This window comes from Physcomitrium patens, chromosome 25 (assembly GCF_059467195.1).
Source record: "Physcomitrium patens ecotype Gransden chromosome 25, ASM5946719v1, whole genome shotgun sequence".
NCBI classification, from domain to species: domain Eukaryota; kingdom Viridiplantae; phylum Streptophyta; class Bryopsida; order Funariales; family Funariaceae; genus Physcomitrium; species Physcomitrium patens.
Window position 1 is genome coordinate 2763307 of NC_143434.1, and position 27454 is coordinate 2790760.

The 27454-nt window shown below is 37.7% G+C and overlaps 1 protein-coding gene and 2 long non-coding RNA genes across 9 annotated transcripts; 1 reads left to right on the top strand and 2 right to left on the bottom strand.

Moving 5' to 3' along the window:
* Positions 1 to 2703: 2703 nt before the first annotated feature.
* On the bottom strand, positions 2704 to 3387 carry LOC149986255 (uncharacterized). Its single transcript, XR_016501023.1, has 2 exons — positions 3308 to 3387; positions 2704 to 3165 (listed from the first exon to the last, which is right to left on the bottom strand). It is a non-coding gene; the product is annotated as an uncharacterized LOC149986255 (long non-coding RNA).
* A 2442-nt stretch (positions 3388 to 5829) lies between these two features.
* Positions 5830 to 21583, top strand: LOC112278300 (kinesin-like protein KIN-12F). 7 transcript variants are annotated; one of them, XM_024511563.3, is made up of 40 exons: positions 5830 to 6872; positions 7144 to 7299; positions 7675 to 7758; positions 7939 to 8058; positions 8263 to 8376; positions 8548 to 8640; positions 8856 to 8945; positions 9056 to 9126; positions 9237 to 9311; positions 9424 to 9511; positions 9899 to 9957; positions 10071 to 10134; positions 10234 to 10299; positions 10448 to 10639; positions 10800 to 10904; positions 11064 to 11299; positions 11438 to 11507; positions 11635 to 11688; positions 11811 to 11864; positions 11985 to 12064; positions 12328 to 12409; positions 12535 to 12621; positions 12728 to 12829; positions 12994 to 13065; positions 13219 to 14352; positions 14590 to 17640; positions 17754 to 17861; positions 17983 to 18158; positions 18289 to 18376; positions 18522 to 18596; positions 18763 to 18966; positions 19073 to 19171; positions 19278 to 19343; positions 19580 to 19638; positions 19774 to 19885; positions 20024 to 20134; positions 20256 to 20426; positions 20608 to 20673; positions 20926 to 21045; positions 21337 to 21583. In XM_024511563.3, the coding sequence occupies exons 1-40, from the start codon at positions 5982 to 5984 to the stop codon at positions 21433 to 21435; spliced, it is 8844 nt and encodes a 2947-aa protein (XP_024367331.1). In that variant the 5' UTR covers positions 5830 to 5981; the 3' UTR covers positions 21436 to 21583. The 7 variants fall into 7 exon arrangements, 5 of the variants coding, with proteins under 5 accessions (XP_024367331.1, XP_024367333.1, XP_024367329.1 ...); XM_024511565.3 differs by having other exon boundaries at positions 13234 to 14352; XM_024511561.3 differs by having other exon boundaries at positions 12994 to 14352.
* LOC149986256 (uncharacterized) lies at positions 10563 to 11472 on the bottom strand. Its single transcript, XR_016500802.1, has 2 exons — positions 11333 to 11472; positions 10563 to 10989 (listed from the first exon to the last, which is right to left on the bottom strand). It is a non-coding gene; the product is annotated as an uncharacterized LOC149986256 (long non-coding RNA).
* Positions 21584 to 27454: the final 5871 nt, after the last annotated feature.

A 27454-nucleotide genomic window follows, 5' to 3' on the forward strand; every position in this document is an offset into this window, starting at 1 on the left:
ATAAAAACATTGCATAACTTTTTTATTAAAGGCTTTTCAAAATATCATTGAATCATTTGATATAAGAATTGTAATTAACAAGGATGAAACATAATTAGAAGTAATTTTTTGGCCTTTTATAATCTAATGTATAATTTAGAATCAAATACTAAAAATTATTTGTAATTAGAACTTTAAAATATAAAAAATAATAAATAAATAAATCTATGCCAATAATATATATATATATATATATATATATATATATATCAATATAAATTATAAAATAGAATAAAATTCTACATATTTAATATTAATAATATTTATAAAATAAAATAAAATAAGTTACAAGCTAATAAATAATTAACTCTATATAGACTATTTTAGAACAAAACAAAAGCAAAAGACTTCAATACAAAAATAACATCAATATCACATGTGTATCTTATTTGTTTTATATGAAATAGTATAAATTATTTTAATTTCAAAAAGACATGACTACCAAGAAAGTATAGAAATAAGAAACCAACTTCATTTATACATTCAATCTAAAATGATCTTTCTATATACAATAGCCAAAATTTGATTTCTAACAAATATTCTTAAAATATATATACAAAAAAAATTAAGCTATATATAACAAAAAAAATTATTTAGATCATATGAAAGCAAAGAAATAATAAAATTTATATTAAAATATTTGAACAAGTAGAAAAGTAAAAACAATGTATAATATTCTAAAAGACATAATACACATTGTTGGCTCAAATGAATTAAGTGATTTAAAAACCACAAAGAAAGTAAATTGAATTGACCAATTTTCTAAAAACTCATATTAAATATGATTTTCTTTGTAAATTAAGAATAAGGTAAGACATCACTATAATTATAATCTCTCTTTTACAATTAAAATCTTGTATCTTGACTACGAGACTTAAAAAGTAGCCATAATGCACCTTATAAGTACATTAAGTTTTATAAAAATATTTTAGTAAAGAAAACAACATTCTGTATTGCGAAAAGTAAAATAAAATAAAATAAAAAAACATAGCATAAATAAAACTTTAAATATTAAGGGTATTACAAAAAATATAAGATATGATTACTGGTATTATTCTAGAATAAAACATCAAGAATTATACTTTAAGATAGAAGACATTGACATACTATGTTTAATGTTACAATTTAGAAAGGAAAATTATCATAAAATCTATCTCTGTCTATAATTGTTTTTTTTAAACCTGTTTTATATTATTCTAATTAATAGATTTAAAATTGACTTTAACCCAGTATCTTAAATTTTATCTTAATTTCAAATATTATTTTATTATTTTTTAAAAAGTACATTATAATATGTACAATTAAGTTATAAAAAAATAAATTATTAGATTAGAAAAAATACATTGTTGTTTGTTAAAATTGACTAATTTAATATAGATAATTTTCAATTGCCTTTTCATAATTTTCCAATCAGTTGTGCTTACTACTCCAACTTTGTATTCTATCACAATTAATCCTACCGTTAATACCACATTTGTGTCTTTATATTTAGGCTTAAAATAATACACTATTGTGGACAAATAAATAAAATTTCTACTCTTACAGAAAAAGATTCATGTTTCATCCTTCTTCTTTTTTGTAGAAGAAACACTCTTACCCGTATGTGTGGTCAGATATAAAAATAACATAATAACGAAAGTCCACGACAATATCTTGGCTTGATGAGTCAAATAATTAAGTATTTAAATCAAAAATAAATACCTTCGGCTCCAAACAAATAAATTCAATAAGATTTAATTCTATGAAAACAGTCTTCTTAATTCCTTGTGCGAAACAAAAATGGTTTTCTTGAGAAATTGCACGAAGACTTACTTCACAACTGTCGAGACTCCATGCATCCACAACGACGAAGGCTTTGTGTCAACACTGCTTCAATCATCAGTCGCAAGTTGTTTAAAGAGGTGACGTTCTTTTCGAAGCCCTCGGATATTGTTGTATCACACGATTCATAACTGACTTCGATCCTGCGCCGTGGTTGCCGTATAGACGATCAACGAATCGAGTGACATTGGAGCATTGGAGAATTGTAACCACGTTTCATAGCAAACCAAAAAAGAAGTCAGGTTTTCTCATGACCTTTGTGGTTGGTTTGCTTCTCATACCCACGGACAAACTTGAGAGTCGAAAACTGCAATTCGAGAGCGCCAATACCAGCCCCGCCATCGGCATCGCATCAGAGATGACATACCACACCACAGTGAAAACATACCACGTGATGTTTCTCACTTCAGAAGGGATCGCCAAAAGCTGGTTGATGCACCTGGAGGTCATGCATTCCACTTTTCTGATAGGTACAGATTTCCTGCTCGCCCTAATTGGCATAGAGTAATCTCAGATCAACTAACTGGAGGTGCGTATCGGCGACCTCGCGAGGAAGGCGGGAAGATGTTTCACCTGCTACCAGCTCCGAAGAGCTCAGAAACGCGAACAGACAGACGGGCGGATGGTGTGTAAACCCCCACTACTCTAGAAGGAGTTTAGTAAGAAGGCTATGTTGAAGTATTTATTACTGTGGTGGAACATGAGATTGTATTTAACGAACACTTTGCGTGTCGAGGACAACGAGCTTTTACAGCTTACCTAGAATGAAACAGACATACCTATCCGACATATTTAAGCAACTACTGAGGACAGTTCACAAAAGTTAATGTGCGTCAAGCCTGACGGAACCATCATGCAGAATAGAGCAACTTTATTAATTTGAAGAATAAAGAAAATGAATTACTCTAAATGAATTAGAATCACGCCGCAGCTTTGCCAAAGCTCCGGAGTGTCGCTCGACTTTTTAAAACACATAGTACTATTTTAAGCGCTGGAAGCAATTTGAATTTCCGGTTGTAACCGCCGCTCTTTGAATGCTGGAAGCTCCGCCGCAGATGGTCGGTCTCTGAGGCATCATATTCGCTGCAGTTGTTGATGAGCAGTGAGTGTCTGTTCATCGTCTCAGGAAATTCGTCACGGTCTTCAACGACTTTCATTACAAGGCACCGTGAAGTGTGAATAAGTCCCGGAAGTCGAAGTTTGTAAAATCGTCGGGTTCAATCATTGCCGCCTCAATTCACCTCCACTAAACAACTCTCCTGTGAGCAATCCCAAAGCACTGGGCTCCGAAGGACACTGCAATTACTGGGAGATAACAGAAACAAAGTTAACTTTATGAAAACCTTGTCAGAAAGCAGCAGTTTATTCTCTACGCAAACGTAAGAAACATGCAAATATCCCTCTTAGCCTCACTGCGCATGAAGTTTTTGCGTAAAAGGAGACTTACATTACGACCACCGCGTAGCCTTTCGCTAGATACTTTGTGCCGAACCAGAACTCTCCTCAGCAGAAGAGTGCAGTTTTGATAAACAAACAATGTTCTCGTGACTTGTTTCTAGAAACATCAGTTTTCATCCTCTTGAAGAGATTTCGTCCATCCACTTGGACGGACATTCATCCCCAACATGCTGTTTCACTTGTCATCTTGTGATGGAGACCAATTCTCCATGGCTACCTCAACGGACACTGCCTTTTTCTTATTGATGTGTTGTTTGTAATGTGTTTGAATTTTATTCCAATTTGTTTTCGAACTCGTCATTCAACCTTTTTATATCTTTTTCTTTTAGTTGCAATGATCTATGTTTGTTTGCATCCTGTACGTAGATGAGTAAATTTAGTGAACATGTTTCCAAAGCCATTGATAAGCCTATACCATGTGTACTGTATTGTAAATGTGGGTAAAGCATTGTTTACCTTGTCCAAGTAGCTTCGAGAATTTATACTTTAAAATCAGAATGGCAAAAAATATAAAAGACAAAATCAAATGAAGATAGCAAATCGATCTAAAGAAAGAGTAAGTGAAGCCCGTGTAAATTCATTCTAGATTAACATTAATATTTGATACATGCAACCATGTATTCCAATGGAAAACTTGTCTAATATACTGTGTAATTACTATATTATTATTGTTATTATTTTAAATGAGCTCTAATTATTTTGAAAATATGTCCAAAAATGTAAAATTCACATGATAATTGTGCAATATTGTAGTAACGACATGAGAAGCCCTTGAATATGTTTGCCAACACACATCAATAGTGTGCAAATGTGATACCTCAATTGAAAGTTTCAAATACACAAGAGTTTGAATTTGATCATCATCTGTTCATCAAAGTGCCAGTAATTGTAACACTTTTTGATAATGACTAAGTTGAATCTAAAACATTTCTTTCACCAATCATGTACGTATATTAACATTAAAATACTTAGCATTATAATAATATCATATAACATTTGTAATCATGCACACTGAGATAATTTTTAAGTGGCTTAAATGCTTCTCAAAATTCTCAATTAAAGATACTCTAGCTGTTACTGATTTTTCATCTGCTCCAACAACTATTATACAATTTCACATAGTATTTTAGTTCAAGATATAAAGTTTGGAACAATGAAGACGTCCGTTGGAATTGAAGAATATTCTAACACAATGAACCTCCACCAACGTTTCAATGCCCCTCAAAACTTAAAATAAATAAACACTCAACATTTTCAAATACAATATCATAAATGGAATTGCAAGCACGACAAAAGGTACAAATTGTTTGTGAGCTTGAATTATGACCACAAAGCAGACGAATCACCAATGTTTTGATTCTGAATCATTGTATCGTACAAATACATTTTCACATTGAGTTCGAACCGAACCAGTATAGCCAGTTATTTTTATTTATTTATTTATTTATTTTTGTGTTAAATTTACACTAGTCTTGGTGAATAATATTTGAAACAAAAAATTCTATTTTTGTAATGCAAGTGGTCATTGCTAATTCCATGGCTTAAGACAGAGGATTCCCAAGTCAATCTTTAAAAATAATAAAAAGCTCTTCTGTTCAATACAACAATTTTAGGAGAAAGTTTTGCCTATTTTCCCTCAGCAAATCCCACAGCTCAATCGTGGGGCCATTTTTCAAACACACACTGTGCGAATTTAAATGCTGGTCTTAATTCCGGACTAATAATAGTAATAAAATATTGCTGCGTCCCACGGTTTGTGGGTCACATTGACAGCCCACGCAGCATCATTGGTTAAGGGGTATGGATTTACGAGCGTTGGGCTCCGTTGACCGCGGTCCTCATTCATCCAACTTTTCGATGATTTATCCCCTGACGATGCCCTTTTTGACTTGAAGTTCACTTTGGAAGCGAGTTTCACACGCATGGCGTACCCTTCTCGCAGAGTTTGTGGGAGGCTCCGAGATGGTGGTGAAATCTACCACTGTTACGAGATAAGGTTAGGAAATTTCGGAATTAAAATACTACCAGTTTGAGAAATTCCACCCCAGACAGGAGGTGCTGTAGCAGGGTCAGCGGCGATGGTTAAGGAGTCTGGGGCAGCTTAGGAAGGAAAGCTCTGGCCGAAAGAAATAGTTGGCAGAGTGTGAGTGAGTTTGTGAGGGGACGGGACCCGTCCTCCGAAGTGGTTACCGTTGCCTTTGGGGATGCGTCGTCATGGAAGCGACCTGCGTTCAAGTTTTTCGTCCATCGGGGACGATTGGTGCAACCAACTGCAGCTCAATTTTTTCTACTTGCTCCGTCTTGGCACTATCTGGGGCACCAATTCGATCGCGGTTATCTCTTTTTTTTGGACTCTGCCCCCCCGTATGCTGTAGCTAAGCATAAGCCCGTTGTGCTTGTTGACGACTGGCCGATCGAGAGGGGAGGTGAAGCGGGTGTACAGTCCGTGAGACGTGAGGGAGTGTTGCTTTGAAGTTGGTGAGCTGCATTTGAGATGGCAAGAGCTGGTTTCCATATTCTTGGTACCGGAGTGCAGGATTGAGGGAGGCGAGTAGGTTGGCGAACCTCGTGCGAGGTCAAGGTGATGGTGAGGTGGAGGAGAGCAGAGAAGGGAGCGGAATCAGAAAGAACGTTGGATTAAGGGGGTTTCGTAGGAAGGAGGGATGTACCCGCTTCGGATGTTTACGAAGGTCGAGTCCCCTAAGAAGCTGGCATTAGAGCAATGCGAAGGGGAGGAGGTTGGCATTGAAGGTAAGGACGGAGCTCGATCGGCTTCAGCGGAGCCACGGCTCGCATTTGTGACCACACGGCGAGACACCGAAAGTAGCGATTTGTCACCACCGAAAGGAATCCATGGATTTGTGGGAGGGACTTTCAACGAGCACAATTTGTCTCCTCCAAAAATGATTCAAGAGGGACGATCTCAAACTGCGTTGTGCAATGCAGGAGTTTCCGAAGGTGCAAAGAGCGAGCCGATTGGTGCCAACACACCTGAACGGCCTGCGAAGCGCCACTTAAAGCTCACTTGGCGCTCTCGTCAGCCATCCGACAGACAGAAGAATTTGAAGCACAGGAGATCACCTTCGTTAACTCGCGGTCGATCTGATAATTCCCGGCTTGGCACCGCGCAAGATGCTGCGTCCAATAAAAGCTTGCGACTGTCTGCCTCATTCTCTGATATCAGTGATAAAGATGCAGGTTTGGACAATTGTCGATTGGTACAAGCATCTCAGAAAGAGGGACTTGACACCTTGCCTTCTACTCCTCCGCGGGGGTCAAGAAAGAAACTTGCCGATGCTGACCTCAATAACAGCCCAACTTCTCTGTGCCCAGTTACCTCAAATGCTACACCTCGTAGCGCAAGTCGATCGCTGCGCTACGGAAGCTCTTCTTCAATTTCCAATGGAGGGGGTCTGATAAGCACACTAACCACAGGGGTGATCGGAAATGATCCAAGGGCGTTGTTTCGAAATCAACATACCTCTCAGCTCTACACGAATTCGCAATTTCACTTAGAAGAGGACCCGTCGTTCTGGCAGGATCACAACGTGCAGGTTATTACTCAACCTGAAATTTCGTTACAGTTTCGTTTCCCGTATTTGACTGCCACATACCTTTGACAGAAGGATCTATGTAATGTTTTCTTATCAATTGACTCTGGAATGATTTGCACCTTGGTAGAACAGCGAGAGAGCTTGAACTGCAACCAGCACCTCCATCTTGTGAAAGATATCCCCTGCCGTCTGTAGAAGTTCAAGATACTGCGTCATCCCGAACAGTATTCCAAAGTACTTAGAACTGAGCGCAGTTTGTCTTCTTTTCCAGGTCCTGATTCGGTTACGGCCAATTAACGGCTCAGAAGTCGCGCAACAAGGACTTGCTAGGTGTGTGAAGCAGGATAGTGCGCACACTGTCACCTGGGTTGGACAACCGGAGACGAGATTCACTTTCGATCATGTCGCTGGTGAATCCATAACGCAAGTACGTTTCGCGTCTTCGACGACACGATGGCTTAGTAATGGCGACATTGCATAAGTTCTTGGAATGTGGGTCGATGATTTCATCGTGCAATACTGTCCTTTACCGAGTCCACTATTGCATCTGTAGGTTACAGTACTACATGGGGAATTTGTAGGTGTAGACGAGCTTGGATATGAGTGTCATTCTTCAGCTTTTCAGTTCACACATTATTTTATTTCCCTCCTTAAGTGGGTCATGTTTCCTCGGAGGTACTTGTCTATCCATCCTTTCAACATGTGGCTGCTACTTTAGTTATATTGTCAGTGCTCTTATTAACGAGTAGACCCCACTGATCCTGTGAAATTTACGATTAGCTCGTTGTGATAAATGATACAGGCCGAATTATTCAGAGTGGCGGGAGTGCCTATGGTTGAGAATTGTTTAGCTGGATACAACAGTTGCATGTTTGCATATGGCCAGGTGAGTAGAACCTCTGACAACCAAATCGACATTTACTTTCAATGAGCATTACTGAAGTACATGCTGGAATTCGACTCTAGCGATACATCTGTAACTTTGTTACATCAGTTTAGTATATCCATGTCTACATCGTTTCGATGGAAACTAACTGGTGCAAGCGTAATGGGAAATCCTTCGCAGACAGGCAGCGGTAAAACCCACACAATGCTCGGGGATATCTCGGATTTTGGTCACCAACCTAGTGACAACCGAGGCATGACTCCGCGAGTGTTTGAGTCCCTATTCACTAAGATGAAATTGGTATACCATCTACATTCTTTGTCCAATGCGTTTCCATCCAACACATTTATTCAGCCTGAGAAATATGTACTCTATTCTCATTAAAATGATCGGGTGCTTTGTTCGATAGCTACTTCTTTCGAAGTGATTCGTTGGGAGTATTTAGTAAGTTTTAATTTAATTCATGACTTTCACTAAGGGCAGAAAGATTGTGTAATCGTGCAGGCTGAAGAAGCACAGAAGCACGAGAATCTGAAATTCAAGTGCAGGTGCTCTTTTCTGGAAATTTACAATGAGCAGATTACAGACCTTCTCGAGCCATCCTCTTCCAACTTACAGGTCATAGCCCCGCCATGTTGGGATGCATGCATGATACTTTGACTTAGACGAGTTCCTCTCTCTCTCTCTCTCTCTCTCTCTCTCTCTGTCGTATCATACACTGAAGTATCTGTGACTAGTATTACCATTTGTTTGTAGACATCCTGAGTTCAAATGTTTGTCTTCAACCAGGTGCGAGAGGATGCCACCAAGGGTGTTTATGTTGAGGGCTTGACGGAAGTGGAGGTGCAAAATGAGCAAGATGTACTTCACCTTCTCCTGTTGGTAAGTCCGCAAACTTTGCATATACATGCTCTTGAGTGTTAAGAAGAAAGCTGCGTGCGTTCGAAGTTGGTTATTAGATCCTATCTGTGCAACTTGACCTCAAAAGCACTTTTTGTGCCTACTAAAGCCTTAAGGTTTCTGAACATGGAGATGGTCACCAAGCTGAAAAACAGTTTTACTAATGTACATGTCTATCCTGGTCTTTTGTTCCCAAGGGTGCTGCCAATAGAAGAGTGGCTGCTACAAACATGAATAATGAGAGCAGTCGCTCCCATAGTGTGTTCACGTGCATAATTGAAAGTCAGGTTCGTGTATTCTCACCAATCTGAGTTTGCTTTGATCATCGCTTCATACTGGGTACCTGTGACCCAAATCTTCAACGTAATCTTAACTCAAATGCATCTTTCTTTTGCAGTGGGAGTGCGATCAGATGATCAATTACCGATTCGGGCGTTTAAATCTTGTTGACCTTGCAGGTTCTGAAAGGTAATGTTGGCTCATAATGTAGTATTTGGTACTTCGCAGTAGATGCAATGTTGGTGAGATCCGTGATGATGTTTTATCAGCTCCTGACAAGATGTCTTTAAAGCTATCAGGCAAAGGGCTTCTGGTGCTGAAGGTGAACGATTGAAGGAAGCAGCCAGTATCAACAAGTCACTTTCAACTCTTGGGTATGTCCAAATTCACTTTCCTACCGAAGTTTCTAACATCAAAGTGTCTTGATATTGTCGATGAAAGAGATTGTGAGGTACTACAATTACTGAGATTTTCATTGATCTGTAGGCTTGTCATTATGGTGCTGGTAGACACGGCCAACGGGAAACAGAGGCATGTCCCATATCGTGATTCAAAACTTACTTTCCTTCTACAGGTATGTTATCTTTTTGATGTTTAGGCTCATCCTCGTAGTTCAAAATGCCATATTAGGTTTCTCTATCTGAATACAACTGGAGTCGCAACGCAAATCTCTCTTTAAATTCTTGTTATTCCCATGTGGTTGTATTTTTTTTGTGTCGTGGTAATAAGATAACTCCGAAGAGAATGCCCTCATCATGTCTGTCTTGGGGGCTGATTCTTCCGGCTGGTTCTAGCAGTTTCCGTCACTTGTGGTTCTTTTTGGACTTAACGTGGAAATTCGTTATGTCACTCTACAGTGGTGAATGCAGTTATAACGAAACTTGCAATTAGGGATAGTTCACTCATCGATGGGTTTGAGGGATGTAAGGAGTGGTGTAATCATCGTTCTTTTAAAATGCAGGATTCACTTGGTGGCAATTCGAAGACAACGATCATAGCCAACATCAGTCCATCTATCTGGTACTGATTTTGTTTACTTGTCGAGTAGCCCTTCTTAGTTGCCTCCTTCGATTTATTCTTTGCAGCAACCACGTCGAAGTACACTGCGAGCTCAAATATTTGTCGTACTGCAGTGCATCGTTGGAGACTTTGAGCACTCTCAAGTTTGCACAGCGGGCAAAATTTATCCGGAACAATGTACGAAATCCTTTTATTCCTTGATGTGTTTTCCTGTTTTTACGCTTTCCTTGAGATGAGCTCAAGTCAAATAGACTAATCCAAACTTTGGATGCTTAGGCTGTAGTTAACGAAGATGCGGCTGGAGATGTGAAAGTCTTGCGTCAGCATATACAACAGTTGAAGGTGGGAGATGTGTCCTTTTCATTTTCGGTCACTCAAAATTTATACTGTTTCAATTGGTTTTACTTTCAACTTTCAATTCCTTTAATGTAATGTTCTTTGTGATTTTTTTTCTGAGGAAACTCCTGACGAAAACGACGTTGTTTTGCAGGATGAGTTAGCACGTCTGCGAAGACAGAGCATATCACGAATACCAACTGCACGAGCATCTGGAGTTTTGCGGGAAGAAGTCATAAATGAATGCACCCCACTCAATTCGAAGGAGAAGCTCAATAGTTCCATTGAAGGCTCTTTCTTAAATTTTGGAAATACCCTTCAAAGTCCCACTGTTCTTAATAAAAAGGTTGTCAATCATAAGTGCATAATTTGAATGATTTGGGTACCTAAAAAGCCTGTTTCTCGTTGGGCTCCACTGTTGCTGACTGCTGGTCTCCATAGTGGTGCTTTTTCTGATTATCTGACGAATTGCTGACATTCCTGTGCTGCTGCTTTTGAGAGCTCAGATTAAGTCCTTGGAAGCTGTGTTGGCGGGTGCCCTTCGGCGCGAGCGGGCGGCGGAGTATTCATTGAAGAGATCAGCCACTGAGATTGAACACTTGACTCGCTTGGTAGGTTAATCAATATTCCTCCTCTGCCTGCTGCTTGGCGGGTATATTGATTGTTACTGGAGTTATGCCGGTTGCGGAAGAGGTTCTGTTCATAAGCAACCCGTTCACCACTTCAGTAATGCTAATGTCTGAGCACCGGCTTTTATTTGAGTCTTTCAGGTCAAACAGCGTGAAGAAGAAACAAAATGTTGCAAGATGGTTTTGCGGTTCCGAGAAGTCAAAATACAAAGGCTTGAGGTATTTAATGACAGTTCTTTGTCTACAGACGCTAAACTCGCAGAAGAACAAATTGCTGATCATAAAGAGTTGCAGCTAATGCGTGACGAAAAAGTTTCTAATTCCGAAGTCATAAGGATTTCTATAGAGAATATGCGCCTCCAAGAGCTGCTTCGCAAGTACGTCCTAGAGTGAAGTTGCATTTCTCCTACCTGTTCAGAATTTGAGCTTGCTCAGCTGTTGCCTGGTATATCATGCTTCGGGTTGCTCATTCTCTTCATTCTGCGTCTCTCCTCTGATACCGCACTCATGTGTAGGTTTGAAGATTTCCATAACAATGGAGAACGAGAAGTTATGGCTCAAGAGATCGCGGATCTTCGTGATCAAGTAAGTGATTGTCTACAATGTTCCAACTTTGATCTTAATGTCTACTGATCTTAGGTTTTGACTCGTTGTCTCAAGGTGTGCATTCCCCCAAACCCTGCTTACTTTGACGTGCCCACAATTCTTGCAGTTGGTGGGCTTTCTAGACTGCAAGCTTTCTCTCGATCCTCTTGTTGATTCCCAGGTTTGTTTGTTTTTCAATGATTTACGATGATGGCATGTCCTTTATATCTTGCTGTACTCTTGAATCCATTCTGCTCCTGATTTGCCAATGGATTTGACTTGCTGAGCATTTCTTGTCCTCAGAAAGATGCCCTTGCATCTGCAGAGCGCCGCCAACTGGAGCTTCTTCTTACAGAGGTGATAATTTGGATGTACTTGATTAAGTGTGCAGTAATTTGATGTTGGTTTGTAGTGGCACCTGGAAGTGATTGCAAACTCTAGGTTTAGTTTTTTTGATAAGCTCGGTCGGGTGTTTAGGTTGACTCCTACCGAAGAGAGCTTGAAGAATGTCGGACTCAACTCAGTGCCTGCTTGACTTCCAACGACAACATGGAAAGGTACAAACCTTTTTTCTCCACCTGCTGACGGTGGTTCTCTGAGGCGTATGGAATTTGAAGTATTCTCCTTACTTTGTATCAACTGCAGGATGTCATATACCTCTTACAGGAACTAGATCTCTGTACTAACTTTATCCTCATTTTTGACATAATCTTTTACGATTACGGTTTTCAACTGCTTTTCCCTTTGTTTGGTCATGTCGTCATCAAAAAAAAATGCGGCAGTAGTTCATGCAGATCACGAGCATTTTCTGTACTCGCAGACAGCTGGGTGAGTTACGTGAAGAATTGGAAAGGGCGAATGTAGCTTGCGGCAAGTACAAAAAGGAACTTCAAGATGTTCAGGTATTATACTTTTTGCCAGTTTGTTTTTCCTTGGCTTCATAGTTCCGATGCTTGTGTTACTGTGTAGTAAGTGTCAAGAAGTCGAGGGCCTAGATATGAACGCCAAAGCTTCGATTTCATTGCAGGAGAACGCCTTGGAAGTGGATTGCTTCGAGTTGAAACAAGCTCAGCATGAGCAGTACGTTATTGAGCTTAAGAGTCAGCTCAAGAAGGTAAATGTCTTGGGTTGTAGTCGTTATTTATGCTCATCCTACTGGAGTTATGTAAATATGTTCTTGGTGAATAATCAATACTGATGTTCTCAAGTCTGAAAATCAGAGTGAGGAGAAAGCTGCCGAAGAAGCCAGGAAGAGAAGCCAGCTTGATAATCAACTGAAAGAGGCCCTGCTAGAGTCCACCAACCTTCAGACAGAACTTCAGGTGCATATCATGTCTTGTCTGCTTCAATCTTTCGATAGGTCGTTTGTACTCAATTTGTGAAAATTCTGCGCCTTCCGAAAGTAGATAATTGAATGAGTGGATTCTTTATTAGAAATTAGATTCCTGTTTAACTGATGTTCTCACTTTTGATCTTCATTGTGCAGTGGACCAAAGACTCATTGGAAAAATCTGAAGGGCACGAGGTCATTATGCAACAAAGTCAAAAGTCACCCCAGGTAAGAGTCATCCGAAGTCAAGTTGAGTCTGAACTTGGTGAAGTAAATGCTACATCAGAAGATCAGCGCTCACTTGGAAGTAGATTTAAGGAACATTTCCCTGATGAAGAACGACGAGAACACAGAAGACAAACGAATCATAAGTATCTTCAGAGTTCTGAATTCCAGGATCCAGGAGGACGAAGGAGAAGTATACAGCATCGTGATGCTATCTTGCAACTACAGATGGAACTAGACAGAAGTGACGGTGATCTTAAGAGTCACAGATGGGAAGAAGAAACTAGAAACACCGATGAAATGGACGATTCAGAGGTTAAGAACTCGGTGACAATTATGCAGCTTCTGTTGGACTTGGAATCACTAGAGAACAAATTAGAAGAGAAGCGAAGATGTCTTGAGGAGGCTGAAACTTCTAGCGTACGTCTTCAGAAACAGGTGGAAGAAACCGTCTCTCAGCTTCACTCCGAAAAGGAAGTCTCAGAATCTCTTAGGAATCGTCAAACTCAGGTAGAGTTGGAACTTGACGCTCTTCGCCTGGACCATAAACTCGTTCTGGAGAAGATGGGAAAAGCGGGTGAGAATGAGACCAAATTGAATCAGAAGATATCTCAACTGGAGTGGAAACTCAGCAAGGAACGAGAGCTTCTCAGCATCCAAACAGAGGCAACGGAAATGAGCATCCATGATTCAAGCAACGATGCAAGGAAATTCACTTTGGATACTAAAGTTCAAGGAACAACGGTGGAAGTCGAGAGAATCGTTTCTATGAAGAGTGAATCATCAGCCGGAGATAGTATTGCAATATTATCGCGCTTGCTGAAGAAGAAAGAGGCTGAGATTTGCACACTTCAGCAGGATTGGGAGGACGTGGCGGCAAAGTTGATTGATCAATTTGTTCCTGACTTGCCTTCATTTGATGCTGCTCGTTTAAAACCAACGCAGGATTTGATTGCAAGGATATCAGAACACCTCCATCTGCAACTGCGGACCGCCGAGCAACGTTTACAACGTGTTACTGAGAAGTTATCAGAGGTTGTCAAAGCGCAAGACGGTTTGGCCATTGTCAAAGAGAACTGGAACTTCAAGATATCTGCATCGAAGGTAAATATATCTGTAGCTGAGCAGCGGTGTTCGCAGCTTAAGGAGGAGCTTAGTACCATGAAAAATGAGCTTCAAAGGCTTGAAGCCCGTACTCTCGCGGCAGAGGCCCGGGAGGACGAGTTGCAAAAGGAAAAGGTCAAACTTGGGGAGGAATTGAAGCGTATTGCGGACGACTTCCGATATCAGGTACTTCACTCAATGCCTCATCTTCAACTAACGTCTAATAATTGTTATAAAATTATCACTGACGTAAACAAGCGACAGTTCATAAACAGATATACCTGGAATATCTTCTCTTCCAACTTTTCATGTGAGAATGAAGTTGGTCACGACTCGGATCCATACATCTGGAATCGCTCTGTAATATGAACTACTTTCCATGTGCCAAGTATCACTAAACAGCTGAATATTTCTCTGTTATAGGTTGAATCGAAAGATCAGGAGAATATTAGGCTGAAGGAGCAGATGGTAGACCAATATGAAGACTGGGTTCTTGAGAGATCAGATCTCCTCGCAGCCTCCCGAGACGCAGAGTCTCGCTGTACCGAGAATAATCAGACAATTTCGAATCTGCAAAGAACCATGGCTAAGCTTCAAGGCCAGGTTTCAGGAGCTGGCTACAAACCTCGGTTACGGGAAAGCAAGTTGCACAAACGTCCTGAAGACGATGTGGCCTCTCCATTGGAAGATAGGATGGAAGAACTGTGTAATGCAGTTAACCAGTTGACTGCTGAAAATTTGGAACTTCGAAACGAGAAGCTCTTGTTATCCAGTAACACTCACAAGAAGATCCATTTGGTTGCACAAAAGGAGGAAGATTATTCTTCTGTGCATAAAAGACTCCTGGATGCAGAAGAGCAGCAGAAACAGGCTGAATCAAAAGTAGCAGCACTCACACTGTTGATTGAAGAATTCAATTGTTCAGAAGAGAGTTGGCTTTCCGAGAAGGCGTCTCTTAAATCAGAAGTTGCGAGACTCGAGTCTTGCTTAGTAGACTTGAAACTGGAATATCAGTCCTGCCAGAAGGAAAGGGACAATTATCTGAAGGAGCTTTCTGAGATGGATGAGAATAAGGGGATTCATGCCAACAGAACATCGAAAGAAGGAAAGAACACTCAGGCGGAACTCAAGAGAGCACTCGCGGCTCTGGATAGTTCAGAGGAAAAAGTGAAATTGCTAACAGACATGGTATCTACCATGGGCGAAGATTGGAGTGCAGAAAGACAACACCTGATTGCTGAAAAGGAAGACTTAAGAATGGAGATTGATAGATTGGAGCAGCAGTCAGATGTTCGCAGGAGTTCGGATCAGCCTTTTCGACGTCTGAGTGAGAATAGATCAGTTCCAGCACCTGAGGCTAGTTCCTTCAACATAAATGCAGACAAATTGCGGCAAGATCTGGACAAGATGAGAACTGAAAATTTAAAATTACGCAGCAGAGCACGAGAGCAGGATCAAGCCTACTTGTGTGTGCGAATGGAGTTATCAGCTATGCACGCAAAACGCAAGGATTTGGAAACTGAGATTGACAAGTTAGTCACAGAGAACCAGTATTTTATCCAGAAGGAGAAAGATTACCTGGCGCAGCTGGAGGCTACCGCATTAGAGGCCAGCAGGAAGCATGCTCAACTTCAAAACTGTGAATTAGAACTGCAGAGACTAACCATGCTGCTACTCGAGTCTGAAGAGAAGATGAATGCTGCCGAGCAAGCATGGAGGGATGAAAAGACTCAACTTGAATCCGAGAGAGAGGGTGCACGGATTGAAGCGAATGAAAAAAGAAACGAAACTGCAGCTATGTTGGTGAAATTTGAGGAATGGAAAACTACATTGAGAGAAGCTGATGCCATGGTCAACGCGCTTGTAAGAGTGAACGAGAAAGCGAAAGAGCGATGGAAGAGAGAAAAAGAGCGGCTTGCATCAGCACAACTTGAGGAGACTAACAAAATAGTGCAGGAGATGCTAGAAGCAGTAGCTTGTACGAAGGAACAAGTTGACCTGACCAAGGGCCATGCAGAAAATGAACTGAGTTCACTTGTCTCTGAGATCCAAGTTTTTAGGCTGGATATAGCACATGAAATCTTGAAACTCAAGCGAGAAATCCCAGGAAATGACTACGACAACGCAGAGTCAGTTGGGTTGTTGCCATCGGTGAAGTGCTTGGATAGCGAGCGCCGGTCTTGGGAACAGCAAATTAAAGCTGCCAGTGTAGTTCTGAATCAGAAGGAATTAACAATACGTACTCTTCAAGGTGAGGTTGAAAAGGCCCGGCAGCAGGTCGCCAGAGTTCAAACCCAACATGCGGTAACGCAAGCACTACTACAGGAAAAAGAGAACATGATCTTGAAGCTTATCAATGAGGTGAACCATCTCAATAAAAGCATGAACCGAGATCATATGCTGCGGCAGAGCTTAACAAGAGATGTGGATAATATCTCTAGCTTGAGACGTTCATTCTCCTACAAGGCAACTGAGGAGAAAGATAACACGTTGAGTGTGCTCAAGGAGGAGCAAGAGCAGCTGAAGACAATGGTTTTCAATCTTGAGGTTGAGAAATCTGAGCTACAAGAGCAACTACAGGAAGCACAGATAAAAACTAAAGCTTTGGAGTCCACTATTGAACACTTGCAGAAAAGCGATGATCACTGGATAGCGGAAGTGCAATCACTCGAAGAGCAGCTCGAAGAGAGCGCACGACATGTCAGCGAATTAGAAAACCATAGAATGGAGTTAAGAGAGGAGATGCAGCGTCAGGCAGTAGCGTTTGCTGAACTCCACGAGCAGCTACAAAAGCAGGAATGTGCATTGGAAGGTGAAGCTCGTGCTCTCTCCAATAAGGCTGCTGCAGAGTGGGAAGTTCTCCACACCCTTCAGGAGGAAAAAGCCGAGCTCAAGTCTATGGTGGAGCGATTGGATGCAGAGCTCACCGTATATGAGGAGAAGGCGTCTCGCGCGGAACGTTCGCAGGCTGAAATAGAGCGTCTGCAGCGTGAAATGGAGGGCCTTCAGAAGGAGCTCTTACGGATAGAGTCACTTCAGAATGAAATAGAGGTGCAGAATGGAAAGCTGGATACAATTTCATTTCAGCGCTCTAAGCTTGAGGCAGATCTAGCTTCAAAGAACGAGGAACTTAGCAGAATAAGTGAGGAATTAAAGACCACGCGTGCCTCAGCAGATATGGTTGCCCATGAGAGCCTTGAATTGAAATGTCAAGTTCAGGAGTTGCTGGAAAAAGTTTCAGCTTTGGAAGAGGAGATCACAAGAAAGCGGATTGCCATCAAGAACTTAGAAGCGGAGCTTTCGACGGTCCAGGAGACGATGGCTCGATGCCTCGAAGATGCCTCGGTGGATATGAGGGAGCTGGAGATTGAACGAGACAACCTTCAAATGGAGCTTAGTGCTCTTACTGAGCAGCTTCAAGCAACTCAAGCTCTTTCTGATGAACAAGCAGCTTTAGCTGTTGAAGCTAGTCAGGTGCTTTAACACTGACCTGCATTTGCCTTTGTGTTATGTTGCTCACCATGCTCATAAAACGTAGGCGTATCCTCATCTTTATCAAGTATTCACCAGTGCTTCGTGTGGCCCAGAATGCTGAGTTGACTCGAGCTCGTGCTGAAGAGAAGCAAGCTGAAGCTGAAATTCTGGGCAGATCTATAGTGGAGCTTGAAAGTACAGTATACGCTCTTGAATCCCAGGTATGTACCATATCTCAAGTAATCTGTAATTAGGATTTCCCGCATTATGCTAGAAAATGCGCCTCGATAGTAATTGGGTTTCAGAGGTGTCGATTTGTCTGATCATGGGATCATGTCGCAGCTCGGGCTTGTGAAAAGGGAGTGTGAGCGACAACGACTGATGAGGGAAGACATGGAAATGGAGCTACAGCGGCTACAAAATCATTTGTCAATTATGCAAGCCGCTCTTGAAGAGGCCGGTACGAGAAGTGACGATGACATTATCGTAGCTCAACTTGCACGGGAAGAAGCTGAAAGGTTAGTCTTGACGAGCGAGCCCCTACGCAACTACCATGTTAGAGGTAAACAAAGTTCCTACATATTTTGCATCGGCTGCCTTTTGCTTGAATCTTCTATCTAACTGCCGTTTGTTTTTTTGTAAGAGCAGGAAACTGCAAGAGAAGGACGCTGAGATGCAACTTGTACAGAAGAAGTTCGAAATTCTTCAGAAAGATTCAGAGGCCAAGGCTGAGAAGGTATGTTTATTCTTGAGTTTTGAAGGTAATGATGTATCCAATTTTTTCTTCCGCCATCTATGTCTTGTAGGTTCATGGATTTCCAAGCATCTTTATATTGTAGACTCAAACTTTGTGATCTTGGTAACTCCTGTTTTGACCATAGATTCGGAATTCTAAGGCTCAAATCGCAGAGCTTCTATCCGAGGCTGAGAGGAAAGCAGCTGAATATGAGGATAAGGTGAGTCTCCCTGTACTGTGATATCTCACCTGAGGTTTTATCATTTATTTCTGTTATTAGTTCTAATACTGGTTTTACAATCGCCTTTCTGTCGCTTAGGATTCAGTGTCGAGAACCATGTCGTCAAGTCATCTAATCGTTTTTGTTATTGGTTTCTGTTAAGCAGCTTAAAGCAGTCGAAACTAAATTGGAAGAACGGGTTAATTCTCAACCTACATTGTCAAAGGGACCCAAACTGAAAGGGACAGGGTCAACATTCGCTTGCATTGGAATGGGTCACCAGGTAAATTCCGAGTTGAATGCTGAGCGGCAAATGTATGAGCGTCGCATTGAGGAGTTAGAGATCGAGCTCAGCGACCAGCAAAGAGAGGTAAACATGTATGTTGGAAGCCTTGAATCCATGCTCAAGAAGCAAACATTCAAATTAACATGTATGGGAATCTACATCTTGAACTTCGTTTTCTCTGTGCGTGAAGGCCTCTATTTTGAATGGAAAACTCGGAGCTGCTGAGAGGATGACCCGTGAAGTCCTTCAAGATTTGCTTGGAGTAAAATCAGACATGACTAATGTGGCGGTATGTTTCGAAGTCTATCATAATATTTCATTCTTAATCATCCTTAAAAATCCAAACAGTGGTGAAGTACATTTGTCCAATAACTCTGTTTTGAATATTTTTGCAGAATCTTCTTGGTCATCAGCAGGAGGAGCAATACTCTATGCAAGCTCAGAAAGATTCTTTGGAAAAGGTACAGCCTTTTGTTCCATATCAACACATGGGTCATATGTAGAGATCTGCCGACATGTGCGTAGTGGAGGCCGTTGAGAGTGACACGTGCAAGGGTGGAGATTGCTCTGCTCCTCGCTACTCTCGCTACTTCATAAACTGTATGATTTGCATTTACTTTACTGCACGCAAGAGTGGCGGATTCGTCCTTTCCAGACCGAATAATTCTGATAAGTTTTTATGTCTGTCTTTATCCAGGATGAAGGAGTAGAGCGCCTTCTGCAGCAACTCAACGACGTAATCGAAGAGCGAGAAAGGTCTGCCCCATTTCCTTGCCCTCCTATTCCCTCGTTGTCTGGAGTCTCATTAGACTAAGTGCAAATGCTACTTTATGAGTGAGATGCATGCACCTAGATTCTAATTTGGACCAACGGACTATGCACATATTGCAGTTGGTTAGAGGAAATCAGTAGGAGGCAGTCCGATCTACTTGCAGCTCAAGCTACCATAGAAAAACTACAAGAACGTGAACGAGCACTTCGTACAGAGAACGAGAATATTAAGGTATATCACGCGCATCTATCAACCTCTTTTCTAGGCTGATTGCGTCAAACTATGGGTAGGTGACATTGACCTCATGTCCTAAAGTTTACCGCTTTTAAAATTGTGGTAGTTTCATCAACGTCCTAGCATTGTTCGCAGGATGAGCTGAGAGTACAACAGAAAAAAGCAGGAAACTTGGAAGAAGAAGTCAAGAAACTCTCTGGACAACAGAATCTTCAACAACGTATTAAGCATCACGCCAAGATTAAGGTATCCAATCACTTAAAAACTGCTACAGAAAGGAATGTAACCTCTTTCCAGTCCTCTCTTTTAAATTATTTCAGGATGCAACTTAATTAACCATGTCAAGCATTGTCCTTGGTTTTTACAGGAAGAGAACAACTTGCTACGAATTCAAAACGATGAATTGACTGGGAAGCTGAGACGAGCCGAACTTCTTCATACCCGTAATGCTGATGAGCTGGCGAAGTATCGCACTGCGGAAGGCAAAACTCCTCTGCTTCACTTCGATGAAGAGCAGCGCCTCCGTTCTCAAGTCCAGGTGTTTTCACACTTCCAAATGACAACTACTGTGAAGTAAAATTATCTCAAGTTATCCAACAACAACGCATCCCTTGTGATAGTTTTTATGTTAGGAGGGGCCTTTCTTGTTTTAACAAGACTTAGACTTGGAGCACATTCTATTTCTGCTCCTCTTAACAATCCTTTGTGCGCATTTTCAGGAACTTGAGGAGGGGAAGGCTGACTTGTCTCAAAAGTTAGTGGACATATGTGAGCGTATTATGGAGGTAAGATCTCCCATACCACTGTGGGTTTTTCTCATAACGTTTATGGATTTTATTAAAGTTGTTGTGTGTATATTGTCAGAAGCTAATGATTCAGCTACCTGGTCTCACTTTCTTTACCTATGGCACTTTTGACCTTGCGTTGTTTTTGGAGTATCTTGTGTATTCTCCAGTTATGGCACCTGTTCTTGTGCTCGACTTATGTAGGCTCTTAAGTGTTATAGTTTCCACTGACCTTGTGAGTCTGATGGACAGGCTGCAGGCATTTCAAAATCCAACAGAGATGCTGAACTACCAATGGCCTTGGAAGCTCTCCTGCAACTTAAAATCCGTCTTGCTTCCACCGTAAAAGATCTTGAGGATAGTAAACTTAAGGTACTGCTTTGTGCGACGTGGTTATCGAAGTTACTATAACCATTATATTGTGGACGATGTCAGCTGCAGCAGAAATGTCGATTTGACTCGCAAGCTGTCTTGTACTTTTGCATTCTTTCCCGATATGTTACCAGTGATATTATACTTTATGACTAGTGTTGTAGCAAAATTGTCATATAGAGAGGGAGAGAGAGAGAGTGAGACGGTGACAGAGCCAGGGACAGAAAGAAACAAGAAAAGAGTAGAAAGACAGTGGGGCATTCCAAACTAATTACGATCCGGTGATTGCAGGTCAAAATCCTGGAAGAGAAGCAGAGGTTAAACGAGTTGCGACTTGTACACTCACCTATGAAGGGCGTTTTCGGTGTGGAGTGCCTCACACCCCGATAATTTTGTAGTCTTTTGTACAGGACAATATCGGTAGGACGCATCATTTATTATTTTACCAAAATGGTATTTGACATGTACACTAGTAGGGTACACCATCGAGTCAACTGTACTAGTATCAACAGAGAACTTTTAATCCTTTTTGACAGAACACGGTTTATCTGTTTGATGTTCAATTTTCATCTTCATGATCTTTTTTATTAGGATGAGCTCGATTCAATCCCATCACTGGTGACATATGTGGCTTGGTTGACAATTCTTTAGACTGATTTTGCATGATTCGACCTGCAATGCCTCTTACGTCTTGGATGAGATGTGAACCCACGACTCAGCTACTCTGAATTGCATATCCTGGCACTGAAAGAAAATTAAACCCACTTCCACACCAGACTCATTTTCAACACTACATTTCAACCCCAGAGTTGAGACTCCCCGAGAGCACGAGCATCACATTACATTACATGTTCACATTACATTACATGTATCACATTTCATTACAAGTTCACGAGTATCACATTACATGTTCCCGCACAGAACGTATTTATACAATGCATTGTCTTAGAATATCAATGTAATGCTTGCACCATGTTTCCCACTTGTCTCTTCATGTATGTCAAACACATGGATCAGAGGAAAAACAAACCTTACCCTGACATGATATACATTGGAATGTCAGTGAAACAGTTGTGGAAATCAGTGTCAAAATTAGCACTCTTACAAGACTTAATTTGTACCCAACTAGAGATTAATGCTCATGAAAGCTTAATGATAATGGAATGAAAAGATGATTGTGCAACTATTTACATAAAAAAAAGTTAAGATGGGCAAATAATATAATTTCAAATAATTAAGATATATTTTGAATCTAGGATCTTAATGTAGCAACAATCGTAATGCAGCAACTCAGCAAGATTTTTAGATTGCTCACATTTAGCAAAGAAATAATTATGTCACTATATTATATTGTGATTATTTACTTTAGTTAGTTCGGTTTAATAATAATCAAAATGATTTAGTCATAAATAAAATAAAAATAAAATCATAAACACTATCAAGATTTAATTTTCATATCCAAAATTTGTAACTTTTAATACTTTTAAACATACATAATAATTAAACTTTTATCATAATATTATGGATCTTAATCATGTTTCTTTTTTTCTAAAACCATTATATAATAATATCTCTTTATCATTGTATTTTTTAAATTTATTTATTTTTGACCAAAAAATAACTATTAGTTAGGCATCTAAATCTACTATGATGGTACTTTGACCTAATGTTGGACTTCAACATTATTCTATACCATATAATTTAATTATTGCAATACATAAAAATATCATTCTTAAAGTCTAAATTTTTACTACTAAGTCTAGAAATAGCACTAAAAACTCAAAAAACTTGCTACCAAATTAAAAAATAATATTAGAAAAGTTATATAGATTTTTTAAAATTTATTTCTAGAATCTTAAAAAACTTTCTTTTGATGAAAAGTTAAGATTTTATCATTGCTATAAATATAATTTATAAAATGTTAGTTAGATTTAAATTTTTTGAATTAATTGATATAAATATTAATATCTTTTATAAAGTATATTATAAAGCTTCATGCTTTATTTTAATATATTTTAGTTTTGAAGTGACAACCTCAAACCAACAAATCAATTAGATTTTAACACATAATTTGATTAAATTACATCAATTTTTTATTATTTTTTTATATTATATTATCTACTTATATATTAATTTATTTTTTATTATTTTATTATTTTAAATATTTTCTTGCTCTAAATCATCAAGATTTAATTTTTTTGAAAGATGAAGTTATCATTACATTAATTTAGATTTTATATTTAAAATTTTAAAAATAAATCTACACTTATTAAATAAAAATTGTGGATTGCACTATACTAGTCCAAATTAGAACTTACTTGATCCATATGATAATATTGATTTTGAACTGCTTGGTTGACATTGTATATATAATAATAAAAAAAACTTATCAAAAATCAAAACTTCTAGATTTTGAATTAAAAGAAACATGTCTCTAAAATAATGATTCATTCTATTTTTTTTTTTTTTTTTTTTTTTTTTTTTTTTTAATTCTATTTATTTTAAACATAATACTTTATTTTTTACCATTTTAATCTTATAATTAATTTTTATATTTTTTAATTATTTTTTAGTATGATAATTATATAATGAGACAAGACATACATAGAGACCAAATGATAAAATAAAAAAAATGATTAATTTTTCATAAGAATTATATAAATTTGATGATATATGTTTTATAAATTTTTTGATTTTTAATTTTTTTAATAAAAAATTTACTTAGATCTTGAAAGATAAAAGAAAAATATACAATATTTTAAGAATTTCATCCAATAGATCCAATAAAGTAGCAAATAATATGTTTTTAATTGAATCATATCTAAAAATTAAAGGTAATGAGTTAAAATCATCAAACTAAGAATATGAGGATTGGAATTACTAAAGATAAATGAGACAATTATAGAAACCTCAATTATAAAGTCCCATATAGTAGTTGTTGAAAAATGATTTGTAACCTTTTTGTAATGTTAGAACATTGTAATTAAATGATTTATCTTTCTTAAATCTTAACAAAAATAAATTACTAATGCATATTACAAATTTTTCTAGTATAGATACAATATATGTCTTTAGATCTTTATTTCTTAATTTTAAAGTGACAACAATAGCTTATAGTTTTTGAGATGTATGATTAAATTGTGCTTGTAAAGAATTGTATGATATGCATGATCTAGACATTGTATTATGTCAATACTTTCTTAATTACACTTGTAGTAGTATAGAGTATTTGGAAATTGATTTTGGCCTATTAGTGAGTAAAAGAGATATAAGGATATATTATAATTTAAGTTAGAGTTGTTTGATTGATTATTAGATATTTATTTTATGGATCCATTGTTTTTCATTTTAATTAGAGAGAAGTTGGAGATACAGTTGCATTTGGATATGATGATTTGATAAATATCAAACAACTAGATTTGAAATCTTAAATCACAACATGCCATGCCATGTACTTGAACTTCTTTTTGAAATTAATATGGGCACAACTATGAAGAAATTTAGCATAGAAGTACCAAGTATTTTAGAATTGATATATATATATATATATATATATATATATATAGATAAACATGACATAGGATTTTACTAAATTGATTTAACCATCATAAAAAATAAATGACCTTTGGATTCATTTTTCTACTATTAGATGTGCAATCAATAAAAACCAACCAAATTCATTATTATCCCAATCTTTATTATTATTGCAATAATTGCGGCTACTCAATCTCTTACTTTTAGAAAAAAAAATCCTACTTTTTTGTTTAAAAGGGAGCAAGAAATAGATCTCAATTCAATAGTCTTGTCATGCCTTTTATCTTCCTCTCGTATTATGTTGCATTGTGCTTTGTTCTTGGCCTACATTGTATCTTGTTTTTCTTACCTTCACTCTCCTTCTCTCTCTTATTCTCTTCTTTCTTCACTTACTTGGACACGCTTACATCTTAAGATTTGTTGGTTGACTTTTGATGCACGTTCCATGCCTATTCAAATAAATAACATGCTCCTATTCTATGTATTTTTATATTGTTTTGTATTGTCATTAATAAAGAGGTCATTGAACAATATACACTCTAAGATGCCACTTGTTTGGAATGTAGGGCAAAATTAATGAAGAACATTGTGCCTTTGTAGTTGCAAGGCATGATTATATAGCATATATGACATTAATAATGGATATGAAAGTCAAATTGAAGGTTTCAGATTTCACTTTAAAGTAGAAATTGAAGTGGTTGTTTTTAATTTCAATGCATGTCAAACATCACACATAGTGCAAATGGAGCTTAGAGCCAAATTAGAATAGATTGATAATGGACATTGTCTTTGCTTGAAAATGGAGGATCATAAAAGATGGACTTGTTTGTTTTTATGTAAGTGAATCTAAATTTTTTATAAATCTATTATCATTTGATTAACATGCCTTCACATTGTATGTTATTTTTTTTTACTTGATCATAAAAATTAGCATTAAAATATAAGCTTCATATTACTAGTAGAGGCAAACTTGATATGTGTTCATTTTGAGGCTTTAGTTTGTCATTAGACTTGCAATTTTTACATGATTTCATGTGATTGGATTGATTATTTTAATTGATTATTTATCTAAATGTTGAATGTTTATTTGGAATATTTTAGAAATTTTACAAAATTTCTAAGGAAGTTATTTGAAGATATCATGGTAGAAGGAACTGGATGTTATTGTACAAGAAGAAGTTTCATGCATTTATGAAGATTTTTGGTTATTTGGTTTAGTTTGCAGTATTAAGTGAGGCTATGTTAGTTGCAATATAGATCAACAAAGATTTGTAGAGCTACTTCTTATCTTTTTTTTTTAAAAGCATATTTTGTTGTGAATACGTTTGAATCATGATATAAAAGTTATCCAATTATGATTTCATCTATGTGACAACTAGCATTAAATTGTAAGTGACTAATTAATTAGAGCAAGCTGAGTTGGAAGTATGTGAAGTAGTTTAGTAGACATTATGGCTTGCATATGCTTGTTTTTGGAAGTTTTTTATACATCAATAATACAAGTATTTTTTTCATCTTAAATATTTTTAATAACACTTCTATTGCATGGATTTACTATCCATCAAAAAAATATAAGGAATTATGCATTAAAACTTTGAAGATTAAAATATTTAATACCTTGCCAAAGACATGCAAACCTCTTGAGTGAATCTTTTGTGTTTCTAATATTGCTGAATTTATCTAGTGCACCAATTTTTAATACATGCAATTATTTTTACGGGTTGTACTATACACCTAATTATATTGGTGTTTAAGTTATAGGCTTATTTTTATTAATATCATGATTATATATATATATATATATTTTATATTAATGACTTTCTATTTAGTTTTGTCATATATAAAAATTTACTTATAAGTTGTTCTATTAGTATAACAAGTTGCAGACAATAAAGAATTGTAACAAACTTGACTGAACATTAAGATGAAAATTTTGTATGGTAGTTATGTTTGGATAAGCACTATAAAATAGAGTGCAAGGTGCTAGTCATGGGCAACAAATTGCAGCATTATCTATTGAAGGCAACAAGATTATGTATTAATAGAAGAATGAAGAATGATCATATTTTGAAGTATGTTTTAATTATGATGGCTATACTGATACATTTATTGTAGTTACAACTATTTCTCTTTTGATGTTAAAAAAATATAGATAAAGGTTAGAATTGGGTTTTTTTTGTTGCACAAAAAAAAAATCTTTAGAAAATATAATCTTTCTTTGAATATTTACAAATCCATCTTTTTAACACAAGAGTGTATCTATCAACTTTTGATAATATTATGCTGCATTTGAATATAGTATATAAGTCTATATATATAAATAAGTCTAAATCTACTAAATAAATGAAGATATTTATAAATTTATGTAAAAGCTAGAAAAAAAAAAATTATATAATCACGATCATGAATACTTCCTTATATCACTCAACAACTTCATCTCTCACCATTCACATGTTAGTTAATTCTTTTATTAAATAAGCATTTATATATAGCTATTATATACTTCATTATATCTGCAATGTACTTATGGATAGTTGTGAAGATACAATAATTTGAATAGAATAAGGTACATATATTGTAATCATACTCTTTGCAATTTTTGCAAAGCTAAACATTTGTTGTAGCTTCAATATCTTTGAATTGTAAAGATGTATGTTGGATAGATGATTCTATACTAAATTGGCTTGTATAGTTAGGTGCTCTATGCGGTTGGTTCTTTTAACAACTAAGTGTTAAATTCTCTAACCTTACAATTGTCAATGCAAGCTCCAATAGTTGAATACACATCCTTTCCTATTGGTGGGAGAAAGGGAGGAGATAGCAACTCAAATGTTCAATAAATAATATTAAAGATGAAATGAAGGTCTTTTAAAGA

Bases quoted from the DNA above. Each gene is read 5' to 3' on its own strand.
- LOC112278300 (XM_024511561.3), top strand. From the start codon at position 5,982: ATGTACCCGCTTCGGATGTTTACGAAGGTCGAGTCCCCTAAGAAGCTG. The intron at 8,059-8,262 runs GTATACCATCTA...GTAATCGTGCAG, and splicing joins TATTCACTAAGATGAAATTG to GCTGAAGAAGCACAGAAGCA. The intron at 12,830-12,993 runs GTGCATATCATG...TTCATTGTGCAG, and splicing joins ACCTTCAGACAGAACTTCAG to TGGACCAAAGACTCATTGGA.